The sequence below is a fragment of the Prionailurus viverrinus genome, chromosome X (assembly GCF_022837055.1).
Source record: "Prionailurus viverrinus isolate Anna chromosome X, UM_Priviv_1.0, whole genome shotgun sequence".
In the NCBI taxonomy this organism is placed as follows: domain Eukaryota; kingdom Metazoa; phylum Chordata; class Mammalia; order Carnivora; family Felidae; genus Prionailurus; species Prionailurus viverrinus.
This window is the reverse complement of record NC_062579.1, coordinates 29,852,790-29,871,528: the sequence shown is the minus strand read 5'-3', so window position 1 is coordinate 29,871,528 and position 18,739 is coordinate 29,852,790. Positions and strand designations below refer to the sequence as shown.

The 18,739-nt window shown below is 40.6% G+C and overlaps 1 protein-coding gene across 1 annotated transcript in view; it reads right to left on the bottom strand.

The window, feature by feature from the left end:
• Positions 1-943: 943 nt before the first annotated feature.
• The window catches only part of XK (X-linked Kx blood group antigen, Kell and VPS13A binding protein), a 53,469-nt gene continuing 35,673 nt past the window's right edge, over positions 944-18,739 (bottom strand). Inside the window, exon 3 of the mRNA XM_047843843.1 lies at positions 944-4,748. Coding sequence (XP_047699799.1) covers positions 3,922-4,748 — 827 coding nt within the window. The 3' untranslated portion in view covers positions 944-3,921. The remainder of the gene's footprint in view (positions 4,749-18,739) is intronic.

Genomic DNA, 18,739 nt, shown 5'->3' with positions numbered 1-18,739 from the left:
TACTTCCTTGCAGTATTCTTGAGGCTTTTCTATTAGCTTGAAGTCATTTCAAAATGAAACATTTACAAACACCAAATGAAGTAATTTTAGATTGACCTACTTAACCACTATGCTTGCTGACATTCAGTTTTCTCAAGGGGTTGATTTAATGCCAAGAGCTCTCTTCCAAAAGACTTATCCTATAGCTATGTCTTTCCAAACTGCAAGGCTATCTTCAGAAGAAAAGGAATTACCGAGATACACATGAATCCATGTCTATCTCATGCTCTGAAATGACCCCTTCAATAACTGACAAGTTTTTCTTCCAGCCATGGAATGTCATTTACATTTGATTACTTGTTTATGTTAATGTCAAGTCACCCCTTTAGATTTCTGAATCCATATACCATTTATGTTTGTCGTGAAGAGATTTGTATTGCCTTTTTTTGTATCACACACAGCGATCAACAGACAGCTGAGCAGAATCTTCGTATCCAGCAGTGCAGCTTCAACAGGAGTCAGTGCTTATAAAACAGAGAAAATTCCATGAGCCGTTGGTGTCTTGTAAGTCAGAATCCTAGCACTCTCAAATTCCCCATGCTACAGAAGGAATTTCCAGGTGAGGTTGTGAAACCATAATTCATCACAACAACACCATTTTCAAATTTCTGTTTTTTTTTTTTAATTTTTTTTTAACGTTTATTTATTTTTGAGACAGAGACAGAGCATGAACGGGGGAGGGGCAGAGAGAGAGGGAGACACAGAATCGGAAACAGGCTCCAGGCTCTGAGCCATCAGCCCAGAGCCCGACGCGGGGCTCGAACTCCCGGACCGCGAGATCGTGACCTGAAGTCGGACGCTTAACCGACTGTGCCACCCAGGCGCCCCACAAATTTCTGTTTTTGAAATCATCCCTGACATCAAAAAGCCATGAAAGGACCGTATAAGGAATGAAACACAAGGGGAAATTGAAAAATTAATTTATTATATGAAGAAACATAAACAATATTTATTAGCATCAATGGCTGCAGAGAAGCAGCCTGCAGAAGCTCACATCCACAGTTTATCGACTGAAGTAGCGACACATGACACTCAGAACCACAGCACTGATGTTCGAAGGTGGTTTCCAAGGAAATGCTATAGATGACGATTTCGATGTTTATTTTCCCATTTACAAGGCTGAAAAGATGAAACCCACATTCAGCCAAAATCTAACAGGATCAGGCATTCAAGTTGTAAAGGACAATTGTCAAAAGACGCTAGCTACTAGGTCCTTCATGAAAGATGAAAGATACAAAAATGATCAGCTCGTGATCAGCAAAAGCACTTCTCAGATTTCAATGGGTCTTCCTCCTCTGAGTACCATGTGTTTGGCTGCTAATTTTTGTGAGCAACTGACGCCAAGAGAGAGGGCAGCTGCTGAGTTCTAAGAATAAAGACCATTTACACTCGCCCTTCCATAAAGTCAAAGGCCAATGTAGTCACTCAAGCCACTCATGTGGATGATACTGCTTGTTTCTTTTCTAACAGTAAAAACATAATAATAACCTGTTTATGGACTTGAATGACTATAATAACAACTCCTTAAATATGCATGGCACTTTAAAATATTTTCACAGCATTTTCACATCTATTATTTAATTTGATCTTTCCAACAACCTTGTGAGGTAGGCTGGGCAAATGTATCTTCCAAATTTGGTGGGTGAAGAAACTGAGGCATACGGCAATTTAGTAACTTGCAGGGCTAGACGGGGAGGTTCCAACCTCTACACTGTGCTGTCCCCAGTAATGAAGAGACAAAGCCTAAAAGTGTTTGGATGATCTTATTTCAATGAAATACTTCACCTCCATTCAGCCAAATGATAGTGGTTCAGTTGGAGCAGCTATCATGACAAGTTATGGCATGCAATTAAGTAGACAAAGCACTGAGAGTTTTAAAAATGGAATTATAATGAAAAACACATTTTAACTCTCTGCACGGGAGGGAATTTGTCTGTCTTTAGGGCAACCTAGTTCTGTAGTCTGAACTATGATTTTTACCATTTCAGAGGTATGATAAAAATAATTTTAAAACAAAAATTCTCAGCTCACCAGGACTTAAATTTTCACCATACAGAAAAAAAAAAAAACAGTGCTTTCTCTCCCCCAAAGTGAATGGACATACATGCCCCAAAGCAGGAATATCTGTATATCAAGGGTTAAAGATGACAAAATGTCTGATTTCGTTACCAAACCTCTTTGTCCTTATAAATGTGGCTTGTAATTGGGTTATAGGAGTCTGACAGACCATCACTATTAGTTTGGTTTGGGGTCATTCATGATGCTTAGCTATCTTCTACATTAAAATGATTTAAAATGCATTCAAAGGCTCAGATTTGTAACAGTTCTTGAGACAGGCTTCCAAACCAAGGTTGGAAGAATCTACCTTCCTATCCCTGTCTCATTCTGATCATAATTCCTGCTCAAACTCACCATTTGTAACCTGTCTCCTGACAGACTGCCTATTAGAAACTGGATGGGTCAGCAAGTTCAGCCATCAGGGGTGCTTAGACCCATCAACCCTGACTGACCTGCTATGTCCAGCCTAGTCAGTGACAGGTCACCTGTTTCCAGATAGTTCATCATCAAGGTTTTTACGGTAAAGATAATGGCACTAGATCCAGGCATTTCCCCAAGACAACTGAGGATATGCTACACTATCCTTTTATGGAACAAATACGGTTCCAGACTAAAGGAGAAATTATACCTGAGACAGGAGAGTATAGGAGCATACAATTGGAGATCTCATTCAAATAACTCAGAATCATGCCAAATCAAGATACATTAAGGTAAAGACAAAGATCTGGTCATTTCATCTCTTTGTATAATTTAAAAACTTGTGAAGCCAATATCTACCTTTGGGAGAGGAGACCCTTTTCCTTCAAATAATGAAAACTAAAGTGCCCTACACAGCTGCACTTGGTGAAAGATTTCTGTGGAGTTCTCTAGAAAAATTTAAGTCAGCCACTGTAACTCTTGTCTAAAATTCTTCTGACAGGCAAGGAAGAGGGGAAAGAGAAGAGTGTGAATTTTATTTTCTTCTTCATTAAGAAGGCAAATCCTAGCAAATTCTACTAGAAATTTCCCAGAATTGTTAGGACAGGACTGAACCTTGAAGAGGTTTAAACCTATCTTCCAGCGGGATTATTTATCTTCAACCATCCTGAGAAAGTAAGATTTCTGCTTATAAAAGCCTCAATCATTTCGATGTTTTAGCAACCCTCTTAATCCAGAATTTCTTCAGCACTTCGAAAGAATGAAACTTTCCTAAAATTCTAGGGTTTCCACGCAAATTCTTTGCATCCATGGATCCTTGGGAATAGTCTCCAAATCTAGACTTTTGAATCAATTAGAGATAGCACGCCAAGGTGGCTACAGCTGGTTATGTACAAAGAGCCCTAATGAGATAAAAATGGAACCTCTGTCCATTCAAAAAGCAAACCTGAAGAGCCCTCTCTGAAAACTCGGACAAGTATGATATTGCTGATGGCAAAACCTTCTGGTCATGAGGACAGCTCATGGGTGAAAGCTATGCTCGGAGGAAATGGAACAGGCCACCTACACCAGCAGCTCAAAACAAAACCTAGAAAACAAGAAGGCTCCTATCCTCATTCTACCTGACAGAGCTAGCCATCCCAACTCAGCCAAGAGGCCAGTAATGCCTGGGGGAACAAGGTCAACTACCAATGGTGCTACCTTAGGCTGCCTCTCCAACACTCAGGGGTTTCCCTGGATTCTCTCCATAGTTCCCACATGTCCAAGAGCTCTCTAAAGGGGAGCAGCCTGCAAGGAGTTGAGAGCTAACCCCCCTCTTTGTTAACTGTGCAGGGCTCATGACTTGTATGAAGAACAGGGATCAACCCAGAAAACAGTATGTGCGAACCCCAAGAGACTCAGGTCCTGTTAGGCAGAGCAGAGCTCGTCAGCATTCAAGATCTGGCTGGGCACAGAACTTATTTTACTGCTAGAAGGTGTCTCATCTCTGTCTTCGGTTGGCCTCAGATCTGTTTTTCCTACGGACTCATGGGCTTTCTTCTGCCTACAGTCACAGCAAACACACTTTACCCACTCCTGAAAGCTTTCAGAGACACTGGAGGAAAAGAGCTTTTTGCAAGGGTGGAAGAACTGATAGAACACAAGCATGAAGAGGATGGCTGTGCAGTACCCAATGAGCAACTGCAGAATCAACAGAGGTGCGCACACGTACATGTAGATGTCGGTCTTGTAAAGATACCACATGAGGAGGAGGAAGGCATTCTCAATGAATCTCAGCATGTAGTACACCAGTAGCCGGTACCAGTTCTGGGACTTGCTGATGAGGTCCGGGTTGTTGATTTTCAGCTGCACAGCTGACCAGCAGAACATATTGATACCGGCATACAGTAAGGTGAGAAAGCACAGTACGATGGTGGTGCCCACCCGACTGAGGGCCTTCTCGATGTTCTCGGGGAATGGGGAGCCACTGCACCAGAAGAGGATCCAGGGGTACAAGAAGAAGCTGAAGAAGTTGATGAGTACAACCATCACCACCCAGGCCTTCAGGACGGAGGTAAAGAGGACCAGGACAATGACTCGAGTGGCAATCTCAAAGCTCCTCCAGAGGAAGATACAGACATAGGCCAGAGGCTTCACTTTGACATCGTATTCATCATACTTGATCTTGATGGCCAGGATGTTGCAGCGCAAGGCTCCATACACAATGGACAACAGGGATAGGACCATGAAGAAACCTGAGGAGAGGAGAGAAAGAGCACTGACGAGTCTCACCTGCACCAAGAATCCTGCTGTCACAGACACTTTTGTCAGTTCCTTAACCCATATTCCTTGGATCCTTCTCTTTTATGTTCACAGGCTGACTTCCAGCTCTATCTGTTCACTGTGCCTAAGGGCTTTTCCCAGGGCTGTGGAGGCTGCTCTGCCCCGGTGCTGGGGGCGCTTAAGTGCCAGGGGATCAATGCTCCCTGGAGAGCCCTCAATACCCAATTCTAGCCTATCCGGTAAGAGTCGGAATAGAACTACCCTAGCTCCCCCACCCCTTGCGTAGAGTAACTCCGAGGTATGTGTTCTATACTATTCACCAGTGTTTCCTCACAGGGCTACTTTCCAGTCACCCATGATGACAGCTGTCTGATAATGCTCCCTTTACTGGCTGCCCTGCCTTGCCTCATTCCCTTCTCCCATGCTCCTTACACCCTCCTCCAAAAACACACGCACTCAAACCCTTGTCTCAGGGTCCGCTTCAGGTTCAACTCAAGTTGAAACACCTTCCTAACCCCATCTTGCTCTGCCTGGATATGTAGAATCCTTTACATGGTGTTCTTCGTTTCCTCAATCAGTTTATAAGCTCCTGAGGAGTCGAGAATGACGTCTGACATGTCATCTTCATGCCTCTCAACATATACCAGTAGTAGGTACACAAACAGAAAAGACTCAATAATAAACTGCTCAGTGAGTTCCTCTCTATCTGCAGGACCTTTTAAATTTATACACTGACTACAGATTGCTCATTTTTCTTTACTCTTCAGTTACATTTAAGAATATGACTGCAAGATTGCCAAAGAAATGAGAACCTCCCCATTACTGAGAATCTTGTCTTGGGCTGAAAGGCCTTAGTATCTCAAGAATTCTCAGCTCTAGCTGCCTATTTATTTTTCTTTTTTTTAATGTTTACTCTTGAGAGAGTGTGAGCAGGGGAAGGGCAGAGAGAGAGGGAGACACAGAGTCCAAAGCAGGCTCCAGGCTCTGAGCTGGCAGCACAGAACCCAATGCAGGGCTAGAACTCAGGAACTGTGAGATCATGACCTGAGCCGAAGTCAGACGCTTAACCGATTGAGCCACCCAGGCGTCCCTCTAGTTGCCTACTTCTTAAAATGACCTATGGCTAATGGGTTTATCCAGTTTATCTAAAGCAGAAGTTTGGGGAGGCAAGATGTGGCTCATTTAAATGGGACATGGTACCGTGTTCGAGAGTGTGACACTATGGCTGTGAGCTACGGTCTCAGAAATGTGCCGCCAATCCGTGAACACAAACTGTATGGTCAAAACTGAAATATAATCACTTACTAACAGGCTGGCACCACCTCCGAATATTGCAGCAAGAAGAGACTGGAGGCAGGGCTTGGAGTCAGGAACCAAGAGTCTGGCTCTGGTTTTAGTCTTATCCCGCCAGGTCACACTAGGGAAATACAATCTCTTTGGGCTCTGTTTTCCCACCCATAAAACTGAGATAATACCTTCTGTGCCTGCTCCTTAAGGTGCAATGTCCACAAAACATAATTGCCTCTACCTAAATGCATAATTTACAATGCACAGGAATAAAGGTTTTTTTCCTTATTTAAGTTCTGAATTGATGGAAAAAACATCTATATTTGGTGGACGCAGAAGCTGTGATGCCTCGGTACTTATATGCCCGGCAGAAGCTGAATTTTACTCAGAGGCTCAACTTTTTCCATAGTCTTTTGGCAGTGATTTAAATCATCAAAATCATTCACTGGAAAGGCTGTGATCTACTAATCAAACTTAAAAGATGGAAACACTATCCCAGGGGTAGACCAGAAAGAAATTGGACTGAATTATTTTTCCTGAGAGGCTAATTCACTGGACCATTGTAAAGCAGTAGATACTGGCGATGTATTTTTATGTTTTATGTATTTTATATTTTTACAAATTTCTACATCCTAAGGACCTGGTAGTGAATCCTTTTCTTTCAGTGCTTATGTTTTTTCCACTATCAGAAAAATACTTCATATGCAGAAGATGAGCTAAGCGTAAATAATTAAAATGCAAATTGCGTATTCATACACATACAGTATTTATATTGTTATATTTTTGGTCCTGTAAATTATTTATTAATGCAATGACTCAAATAATTTTTTAAGCATTTACCCATTTTTCTCATTAAGTCAATTATTTCCAAATTATACTTATTTCTCTATGAAGAGAATTGGCCAATCATTACTCAATCGGCGCTCAGTAGCAATCACCCACTGAAGCTTTCTGAGAATGCAAAGAAACTGTCTTGAAATCACTGACCTCAATCATCACTCCCACTGCTGGCTGCTCACTGCAGAATTTCACAGATAGGAAAGGGGTCGAGGAAGAGAGAGAGATGCACTTGGAAGACAGAAGCTAGTAGTACAGAATGCTTGGAATGCACATTTCTACCTCTAGAATTAAGCTGTTATCTAATGAATGGCTAGGGTGATGGCGCATGCAAATACTTACTTACTCAGACTTAAATGAAGAAAAGTTCCCTGGTGCCATTTCCCAACCTTATCTTCCCACAGTCAACAAAAAGGGATCAGCTGGCAGTCACGCCCATTTAAGTGGCATTTCATAGAAGTCTAACATCCCCTAATAATCCTATTCTCATTTCCTATGAGTGTGTGTAGGGGGCACATTTTGCTGTTCTCATCTTTTGTCAGAGGGCAAGACATCATTTTAGGCAAAGCTGAAGAGAAGGCTGTGGCAATACGCCAAACTCTTGGCACACTTCTAAAGCTTCTTCCCGCTCAATTCCCGCCAAGTAATCTCCTTCCAAATGGACTCTTTTCCTATTTCACAGAGAAAGAAATTGTTATTAGGCACAAATTTGCTCATTTCCTGACTTGACACAAAAAAATTGAATTTCTATGTTAAGTGCTTTAGAACATTTTATTCCCCAGGATTCCCCTTAGGAGGGGAACTGAATTCTATTTGGGAGACAAGGGGAATGGTTTCTCTGTTGCTCTGGAGAGTTAACGGAGGCTGCTCCCAAGATGGAAGCAGCACTAAATAGCTGCTCTCTGTGATGCGACTATTCTCCATGGACACTGGATCTTCAATAAAATGACTCAACTTGCAAGACAGTTTAGGCCGAACAGAGATTTCCCCCAGCATTAGTGAATGACTTCGAGGAAGGACCTGAGGCAACCTGAAGGAATGTGGGGTACAGTGGCAGAGGGCAACTAGGGAGTTAGCACAGTAAGCTTCTGGAAATTGGAATTTTACCCAGATTTCTGGAGGGTAGTCGATTTTAGCTCTTTTGCTTTCAGCTCAGTAGACAAAGTGCTTTTCCTAGTATCTGGAGCCAGGATCTCCACCTGTGCTGCACTCCGCCACTCGCCTCCTCCTCCAAAATTTGCTCCAGTTATCATCTTTCTCTTCTCAAGTTTCCAGCTGCTCCCTCTATCTTGGCTCTTTTCCTTGAGTGTATGAATATGCCTGAGTCAGCTGCATCTAAAAAACCATCCTTCCTTTGCAAAAACTGGCATGATCGCTGAAGCTATGTGATGGATACAGGGAGGTTCATTACAGTATCTTCTCAATCTTTTTGTATGTTGCAAAATTTCTGTAATCATGGAAACAGAGAAAGCAAGGGAGGGAGGGCAGGGAAGAAAGAGTTGGGTGCGGGAGAGAGAGAGAGAGAGAAAGGACCCCCTCCTTCCCCCTGCACTTCTTTCTACCACTACACTCTCTTTGAACTTTTCAGTCAATCCTCTTGAGTCATCTCTAATCAAAACACTCTTTAATCCTCAACTCCTTGCAGTCTGGATTCTGGCCTTGTTCCTTCCTGATCTCCCTGTAACACTGGACGTTGTTTCCTCACACCTCCTGGAAACTTCTCCTGTAGAAGTCACCACACTGTTTGCTCCTACTCATCCTCTCGCTTTCCTTGCAGCCTCCTTTCAATTTCATTCACTGCCACATCTTTCTCTTCCCCTCAGGAACTGTGGTTTTATGTTCCCCTTCTAGCCAAGGGCCTACTAGATTTCTCCTCCGAGATATCTTCTAGGTGCCTCAAAATAGACACCACGGACAACAACAAAACCACAAACAGAACAAACCATTTCCCTGAAAACTCCTCTGATGTTTCCTCTAACAGCCCATGAGACCAACAACCCAGATCACGCTACCCAGAAATCTGCATATTAAGTAGGACCCTTTACCTTCCTCTCCCATCACAGCCAAGTAGATCTCTAAACTCTGGCTGCTCTGCATGGCTCATGGACCAGCAGCCCAGACCCCGACTGGGAATTTATTAGAAGTGCTCCAGCTCAAGGGCACCTGGGTGGCTCAGTTAAGCGTCCAACTCTTGGTTTCGGCTAGGGTCATGATCTCACGGTTTGTGACTCTGAGCCCCGCATCGGGCTCAGCACTGACAATGTGGGGCCTGCTTGGGATTCTCTCTCCCCCCTCTCCTCAAAATAAATAAGCTTTAACAAAAAAAAGGAGTGCTCCACCTCAGACCCAGTAAAGCAGAATCTGTATTTTAACAAGATTTTTAAGGTGATTTGTGTGACCATTACAGTTTGAGAAGTGGTGCTCTAAATGTTTTCCGCTTTCTTTTCTGGTTCTGTCATTTGTTAAGTCTCATACGGTTCTTGCCACAGAGTCCTAACTCATTTGCTGCTCTGTCCCCTGTCTTCCTCTTGTCTTTGCTTGGATAAACCCTACTTGTTCTTCAAGGTGCAGTTAAAGTGTGAACTCATCAGTGATGCTTTTCCTCAGCCTTTATTCAATTACATTCACTCAGTTGTGCTAAATGCTTCCAAGACTCTTCCAAGCTCAATGAACTGCCCCTTTATTGGGATCTCACAGCCACCTATTCATGCCTTTATTGCAATACTTGATAGCTTTGGTTTAGTGCAATCTCCGAGGTGTAGCTACTGTTTCCTACAGATTTTTATCACCAGCACCTAGCACAGTGACTGGCACGAAGCAGGTAATTGATACATGTATGTTGAATAAAGAATGAATAAGTGAATTCAAAATTGCACCATGTGTGAACAGCCTTTTTCACCACTGAATAAGGAATTTAAGCTCCAAATCTCTCACAGATATAACTAAAGTGAGCAATGAAAACTCTCAAAGCCCCTTACCAGAGGGTGATTTCTGTGGTTATGGGCTTCCTATGCAAATACGTCTGCTTCCATGTGCCTTTTACAATCAAGAAGTTGCACCTGCTTCCAACATTTCCTGGGACATAAGATCCAAATTACAAAATGTCTTTCAGGTCTACATTCTAAAAACGTTCTCTTTGAGGTACATGACAGGCCTGCAAAACAGGGAGATATAGGAATAGTACAATATTCTCTGACCACAGGCCTAACCAAGAAAGTCAAGTACTGCTTCAGCATATGGGGCCCAACCAAAACCAGGACCATTCTGGATTATCTTGGCAGTGCTGGGTTTTCCTGGCCAGTTACCTAGATCACTGTTCTTGAAGGATTTGATAGCTTATTCCCTGGAGTGATCTGTGACCACTTATTCTAGAACCCAGTGTTCTGCTTTATTTTTTTCCCCAGTGGTCTGCTTTAATTCCAACCCAGGCCCTGACAAATGATTAACAAAACGTTAATGAAGAGGTTAACGATGAGAGATCATCATCACCATGAGCTTGTACCCACATCTGCCACCGTCCCTCCCCAGTTGCTACAATAAATACTGCTTTGCTTCTTTGTTTCGATGGCTTTATTGAGAAACAATTCACATTCCATACAACTCACAATCTGAAGTGTACAATTCAGTGAGTTTTTTAAAAAGTCGATCCGTAGATATGTGCCACCATCACCAGAGTCAATTTTAGTACATTTTTATGACTTCAAAAAGAAACCCTGTACCCTTTTACCTATCATTTCTCTAAAACCTCTCCCTTACTACTGTCTCTATAGATTTCCCTATTCTGGACGTTCATGTGAATGAAATCGTATAATACATGTCTTTTCTGACTGATTTCTTTCCCTTAGCATAATGTTTTCAAAGTTCATCCATAGTGTAGCATATATCAGTCCTTCGTTCCTTTTTATGGCTGAAAAATATTCCATTGTATGGACATACTACTTTTTTTTAATATGATATTTATTGTCAAATTGGTTTCCATACAACACCCAGTGCTCATCCCAACAGGTGACCTGCTCAATGGATATACTATTTTTTTATCCACTTATCAACTGATGTAAATTTGCATTGTTTCTGGTTATTGTGAATAGTGCTATTATGAACATTCATATACAAATGTGTTCTTTTCAGTCCATAGAGGTAGAACTGCTGGGTCATATAACTTTATATTTAATTGTTTGAGGAACTGTCACACTGTTTTCCAAAGCAATGACACCATTTTACATTCCCACCAGCAGTGTATGAGTGTTCCCATTTCTCCACATCCTTGCCAGTATTTGTTATTATTACTGACTTGAATCTTTATTAACTTTTTAATTCTAGGCATCCTAGAATCGAAGGATGTGTGAAGTAGTATCTCACTGTGATTCTGATTTACATTTTCCCGATGACTAATGATGCCAAACATCTTTTTATGTGCTTATTGGTCATTTGTCCAATAAGGAATTAGTTGCCTTTGGTTCCTAACTGTAGAATAAACTCATAACACATTTCACACAGGCCCATATGCATCCCAAAAAGTTTAACAAAACTCAAAGTCCAGATCTTCACAGACTAATTTAAGAACAATATATTAGGCTGACCCAGAGCCATCAATGAGCATTTTTTTAAAAAAGCACAATTCTGTCATCTCATGCTTTTTTAATTCCCTAAAAAAAGGGGGGGGGCATCAAAAAGCAAAATGAGGATTTTCATGCTGGAATGGTAGACTAGATTGTTTTGGCCCAATATTTCTGCCAAGAACAACTGGAAAAACATCCATTCAAAGGCATCAAAGATATTTCTGGGGTCAAGATCTCAAAGAATAGAAAAGTCTCCAGAAAAAATTCTGAAGCTGCTTTTCTCCTCAAGACATTTGCTCATATGCTAGTGGGTACCAAGAGACTAAGAATCTGAACACAGCTTTCAGCAGTCTCTCAAAGCTGGTGGGTTTGGGAGCAAACATTGACATTCTGTCCCTATAACAGTCCTGGTTTACACCCAAAGCTTTCTGGTGGGAACCCAAAATACTAGATGAGAGGAGTAAAGGTGACCAGAAATAGATCAGCCCTCACAAAGACTGGAGTACAGAATTCAGCCAAATCAAGTTGTAACTGACTCACATTGATCTGTATCTACACCAATTACCTGCTATAAACAAAAGTAAAACCTTCCTGGAGAAAGAGAATTCATTCAGAGCCTCAAATTATCTCTATTTTTTAATACAAATAACTAACATTTAATTAAGAATAACTTGGCATGCCAACAAGAAAACAAAAAATTGATCAAAATCCAAGAATGAAAATAGATGATGAAAAGACCCACGGTAAATACAGATATTGGAATTATCTGACACTGACTTAAAAATATCTGTAATTAATATGTTTATGAAATTATATAAGAAGATAGAGAATTTATCAGAGACTGGAAACTATTTTAAAAACTGAAATGAAAACTATAAAACTGAAAAACACAATTAAGTACAATTTAAAAATCAACAAGTGGGTTTAATAGATTAGAAATGGCTATAACGATAATTAATACTAAGCAGAAGGCAAGTCACAAGAAAATGGAGAAACAAAAAGCATGAGAGAAGTTTGGGCCAGTGAAAATGTCGGAGAGAGAGAGAGAGAGAAGAGAATAATGGGGTCAGAAGCAATATTTAAAGTGAAGAAGGCTAAGAATTTTCCCGAAATGCCGAAATCTAAAACTAAGCTCCAATAGGATAAATACAAAGAAAACTACAACTAAGCAAGTTATGTTAAAACTGTTAAACACTAAAGTCAAAGTGAAAACCTTAAAAAGCAAGCAAGCAAGCAAGCAAACAAACAGATTAACTTCAAAGAGGCAACACAGACACTGGCATTTGAAAAGAAATGAGAATCTCAAGGTAGGAAGAAAATAACCTTTAATAGACCTCCGTACCCAAAAATGAAGGTAAAACAAAGACATCATATGACAAAACAAAAATGAGGGAATGTGTCACTAGCAGACCCGCTCTAAAGGAAATAATGGCATTGGTATTTCAGGCCCAGTGAAAATGACCCCACATGGAAACATGGAGATACAGGAAGGTCTGAAGAGGTACCAAAAGGATAAATACAACTCAATTTTTATAATGAGCAAAAATACTTGAACAATAACATCACACACACACACCCCTCAAAATGTCCACTAAAGACCTGAAAAGGAACTCAAGCTCATTAGTTATCAGGAAATGCAAATTCAGAGTAAAATGAGACACTACTATATACCCACTGTATTACTAAAAGTAAAAGCAAGTGTTGGCCAGTGAAACTCTTATACACTGTTGTAGGAATGTAAAATGGTACAACCAGTTTTACAGTTTCTACTAAGCTAAACATCGGCATTCCCTACGGTCCAGCAAATTATACTCCTGAGTACAGACATAACAGAATTGCATATACACATATACTAAACGGCAAGTACAAGGATATTTTCAGCAACATTACTCTTTAAGTTTATTTATTTGTTTATTTTGAGAGAGAGAGAACACAAGGAAGGATGGGGCAGACTGAGGGAGAGAATTCCAAGCAGGCTCTGCATGGTGGTCAGTGCCGACACGTCACGGGGCTCAAACTCACGAACTATGAGACTATGACCTGAGCCAAAGTCAGATGCTTAACCCACTGAGCCACTCAGGTACCCCTAGACTGCATTTTTAAAGGGCAAAAAACTACTCATTCATTATTGCAATGAAGTTGTTTCAGAAAGTTTTCTTCCCTATCCTGGCAAAATGCCAAGTAGAAAATATGGTTCAAACCCCTACTTTGCTCACTATAGCAAAACTGGTTCTACAGATGTAACCAGAATGACATCCTAATACTGGAAAATACATTTCAAAGTTCTAGTGACTGAGACTTTGCAGTTACCAAAATCTCACTTGAACATCTGCCAGTTTTCCAGATGTTTAGTCAGAAATTGAGGACTTTCAATACATATTTATATCTTGTTGAGTACTCAAAATTGTCAGGACAAATATTATGGCCCATCATTCGCAGCACACGTGATGTGATCATTACTGTCTACAATTCTCAGAGATCCTGAATGATTTTGCTATTTTTCTTCCCCAAATATTTTGATTCTTTGCCTAAGGAAACCGGATGCTAAAATCTCCTCCAGCTCATCTCTTTTATGTTAAAAAAAATTACTGTACATTTACTTCATGCCAGGGACTAGTGTAAGCACATTACAGGTACTAATCACTTCATCCTTATAATTCTATAAAGTAAATACTCTTATAATCCTCATTATACAGATGAGAAAACAGACAAAGACGCTAAATAACTTCCCAGAAATCACTCAACTAGCAGAGCTAAGATTCAAACCTAGGCAGTCTTGCTCTATAGAGTCTTGGTCTTAACCAGTAGGCAATTCTGCCTAAATAAATATAGTAGTTCCATTTCCCTAGCAGTGGCCTTAGCTTCACTTTTCATCTCTTTTACCAGTGGGAGGCAAGCGTCGAGAATCTGCCCAGGACCTCAAGGAGTGTGGAGAATGCCTCCAGAGTATTTAGGGGAGCTGTCCAATTCTTCCTTGCTTCCACTGAGCCCAAATTTACTATCTAGTTTCTATTACATGAGTATTCTCTATATAAAGACTTCCTGAAATCGTGCTGTCCAGGCACCCGGGAGTGGGTAGGTCTCACTGCACTAAGCTGGTTTCTGGAAATCGCCTCCCAAGGCCCAACAAATGATCGGAAAGAAGTGAGGCAGGCTCCTCTATCTGCCCTGCCAGCTTCCTCACCATCCTACCTCAGGCAGACAGAAGAGACATCAGTGAGTTTAGCTACATCAAAGAAAACCCTTGCCCTCTATAGCCAGACAAAGGAATTTAGTACCTGATTCCTGCACTGGCCCCTATATCAGGTTATCTAACAGCAAAATGGTAGCAAGATCATTCAGAACGTCAAGACGAAAGTTCTACATTCTGCTGTACCTTCCCAACTATGGCTCAAGACACACCAAACCGTGTTAAAACACAGTTATTCATGTACAGTGAACTTTGTAAATAAATGGGCATGGCCACTTGACCCTCTCTTCCATTTTCTGCTTTGCCAACACTTGAACACACAAATGTTTGCACGTACATCCTTACCTCCACTAGTTTTTTCAACTCCCACAATAATTTTCAGTATAATCCCCCCCCATCTATCTTCCCTTCCCTGTTTTCAAATGCTTTTCTGTTTTTCTTAAATTTTTTTTTTACATTTATTCATTTTTGAGAGACAGAGACAGAGCGTGAGTGGGAGAGGGCAAGAGAGAGGGAGACACAGACTCTGAAGCAGGCTCTAGGCTCTGAGCTGTCAGCACAGAGCCCAATGTGGGGTTGAACTCACGGGCTGTGAGATCATGACCTGAGGGCAAGTCGGCCGCTTTAACTGACCAAGCCACCCAGGTGCCCCTCGGTTCTTCTTATTTAATGGACTCATTTTATATGTGCTTATGGTTGTAAATAACACAAAAACCTTTAGAAATAGGTAGAATATAAATAATAAAAAATGGATAAATAAATGGCTTGGACCTTGCAAAGAAGACCTCAGTTCTCTGTGTGTGACTGTACCTGCTCAGTGCCCTCAATTCTAAGCTGTACTCCCAAAACCTACTTTGCAGAGATATGGATGTGGAATCTGAAGATCCTGTGCCAGATTCTTCAAACACAGGCTCTAGAAGGAAACCTGAGAAGATATATAAACAGCATTGCCATCCTCCAGTGAACCTCTTGTATGGTGGGGGCAGGGGGGGGGTAGGGGGGAGGTGCTTCCCACTGAGTAGCACTAAGTAACTTTCACTGGTTTGTGGTCACAGAACCCAGAAAGGAAAATCAAAGCCTACACTTAGGCAAAAGCCAAGCCTGGATGAAAAGTCTTGGTGATATACAAGAGCATTTTTACCCCACTGTATTTGGAGGTGAGTTCAATTTAGGAGGAATGGATATGAACCCACCCCCAAGTCTTACGAAACTTCGTATTGTCTTATACACTGACATACACCATTACATAATCATACAGACCATTGTTTAGATTGCTATAGCAGCTATGCATACTCTAGTGAATATAGCTGAGAATGCTCCTTGGTGTAGAAAAATACTATATATATTTATATCACTTCTTTATTGGATTTGCAATAGCCAAATAAATTCATCTGGTTACAGGCTGATGAGAGCATTATGTGCTACAAATCAGACATCTAGCATAGGGCAGAGGTTTAAGCAACTTCCATACTGGAGCAAAGTCAACGCAGTCCACCTAAATCACTTTAGGGTAAGAAGAAAACAGACTATAATAATTTTTTCCAGCTTTATTGAGGTGTATTTATATACTAAGAAGTGCACATATTTAATGTGTATAATTTGAGGAGTTTGAACGTATGCAAGTAAAATTTTTAGTAACTAAAATTTAAAATAACCACTAACCTAAATTAGCCCATATTTAACCAATTTGCCAATTAAGCAATGCTCCACTTTTAGGTAAAAGAGAAATAGGTCAAATTCACATCTCTAACAGAATACATGCTGAACCAAAACACAGATCCTGTTTTGTTCATTGATGCCTGGCACCAAGTCCAGTGTCTGGCACACAGTGGGTGTTTAATAGAGATTTCCTGAAGAAATTAGGTGGTAAGTAGGATTTATTATTAAATAAAAAATAATGTATTCAAGCCAGTGGTACATATCTTCTTCATTTACCAAATCATATGCTACAAACATGTTCTAAACAGTGTACCATCTCAATCCTTCAACAATGTTTCTCATATATATGGGGTCTTCTCCAAAGAAAGGCAGAAAGGTAACAAACATAAGGCTGAAAAATACACAAGCAAAATAGGTTTCTGCACGGCCCACGTTTACTGGAATATCAAATGCTCAGAAATCTCCATTCCTTTTTTTTTTTAATGTTTATTTTTGACAGGGAGAGAGGGAGAGAGAGCGTGCGCACACACACCAGAGAGGGACAGAGAGAGAGGGAGACAGGGAATCCGAAGCAGGCTCCAGGCTCTGAGCTGTCAGCACAGAGCCAACGCGGGGCTCAAACCCACGAACCAGGAGATCATGACCTAAGCCAAAGTCGGATGCTCAACTGACTGAGCCACCCAGGTGCCCCTCCATTCCCTTTGGGCTGTTTCACTGAGTTCCATGGCATATTTGTTCTGCCAGCCACTCTTGTTTTGAAAGAGATCAGTTAACCAACTCTTCGCTCAATGTATTACCATCCTTTTTACTAAACATTAACTAAAATAATTCAAACGTACTTCTAAGAGGTTTAAAAATGAATAAGACAACTTTGAAATCAAAGAATTAGCAAGTTTTCTAGATTCTTTCTAGATATTCATTGCTCTACCCACACGCACATCTGTGCTTCCTTTAATGAACCCTAACATTTGGATCCTGGTTCACAAACAGCAAAAGAACTCAAAAAATGTTCACAGAAGCAGACAGTAACAACTGCATGTCCTTAAGTTCAACTCAAAGTAGCCAATTCTCGGAAGTTCCAAAATCATAAGTTTGTTATCTTTTTCCTAAACACAATGAACATGTGCCACTATAATAACCTTATTATAAGATGCTTTGAATTTATGTTTAATATTATTTTCCCTAGAGAAAATTCAATTTCATTCTAGCTACTGAGTCCAAATTACTTTTAGGTCTCTTGAGGCACAATTAGAAATACCAGAAATAGCTTCCAATCTGAAGCAAGCATTAAAAACTACTTATCTCTGGAAATATAAAGCTTGGCTCTCTAAATCTTTCTCGGTCTCCTACATGCTGAAAAGCTGAAGAATCAGCCTTAATAATAATAATAGAAGGGCCAGCCCTACCAGTGACTATTATCCACATTACAACATAGCCATGGAAGCCAGTTTGACTCTTTCTACATGTTCCCCTTGCCCATCTGCAAATCTCCAGCCCTTACTGAGCCAACCTTTTATTCCCCCATTCAGTAGTCAGGGTGATCTTTGACTGCAGAGGATGAGGAAGGGTTGAGGCTATCACACCTGAGAAATAAAAATGTGAATTCAACTCCTTTTCTAAAAAAGTCTCTAGTATGTCCACATGGCCTGTCACCAGGCTAAGTGCTATTAAACATGTGCTTAAGGCATTTTTAAAAAGGTGTTTGCAGTAATGTATGAGGAATGCTATTATTTATGCACATTTTTCTCAAATTAAAGTTCTTAATTTAGGATAGTTTTAAAAGTAGACATACAAAAGCTGGTTCTTAGAAAAGATCAACAAAACTGATAAACCCTTAGCTGGACTGACCAAGGGAAAAACAGACAGAATGTTAATTACCACTATCAGAAATGAGGGGATATTACTACCGACATTAAATATATAAGGAAATATTAACGGTGTTTGCCAATAAAGTTGGTAACTTAGGTGAAACGGACAAATTCCGGGAAAAATACAACTTACCAAAAGTGGCACAAGATGAGATGAAAAATCTGAATAGCTGTCTATCTATTAAAGAAATTAAATTCATTAGCAATACCTTCCCATGAAGAAAAACTGATTCATCACTGCTTTGCATCAAGACCAGAGAAGGAGCCAAACATGGAATCCAAGCTACTTGAATCACCTTTTACAAGGTTAAAAATTTCATTAAAATCCATTAAAGTTACCAATGCTATACCAAAAAAAAAAAAAAAAAAAAAAGGGTAGGCACACAGCCCTTGCAGACTTGCTATCTAGTGTAGTTTCCCTAAAAGGGGACCCTCCATAAAGAAACAATCAGTGATACAGTGATAAATTAACCTCTGGTGAGTATCTTAGCCAAGGGCTTGTACCACAAGCCAATGTTTTCTGCTCGTCTTATTTAATTTTCACAACAATCCCGTGAAGCCTG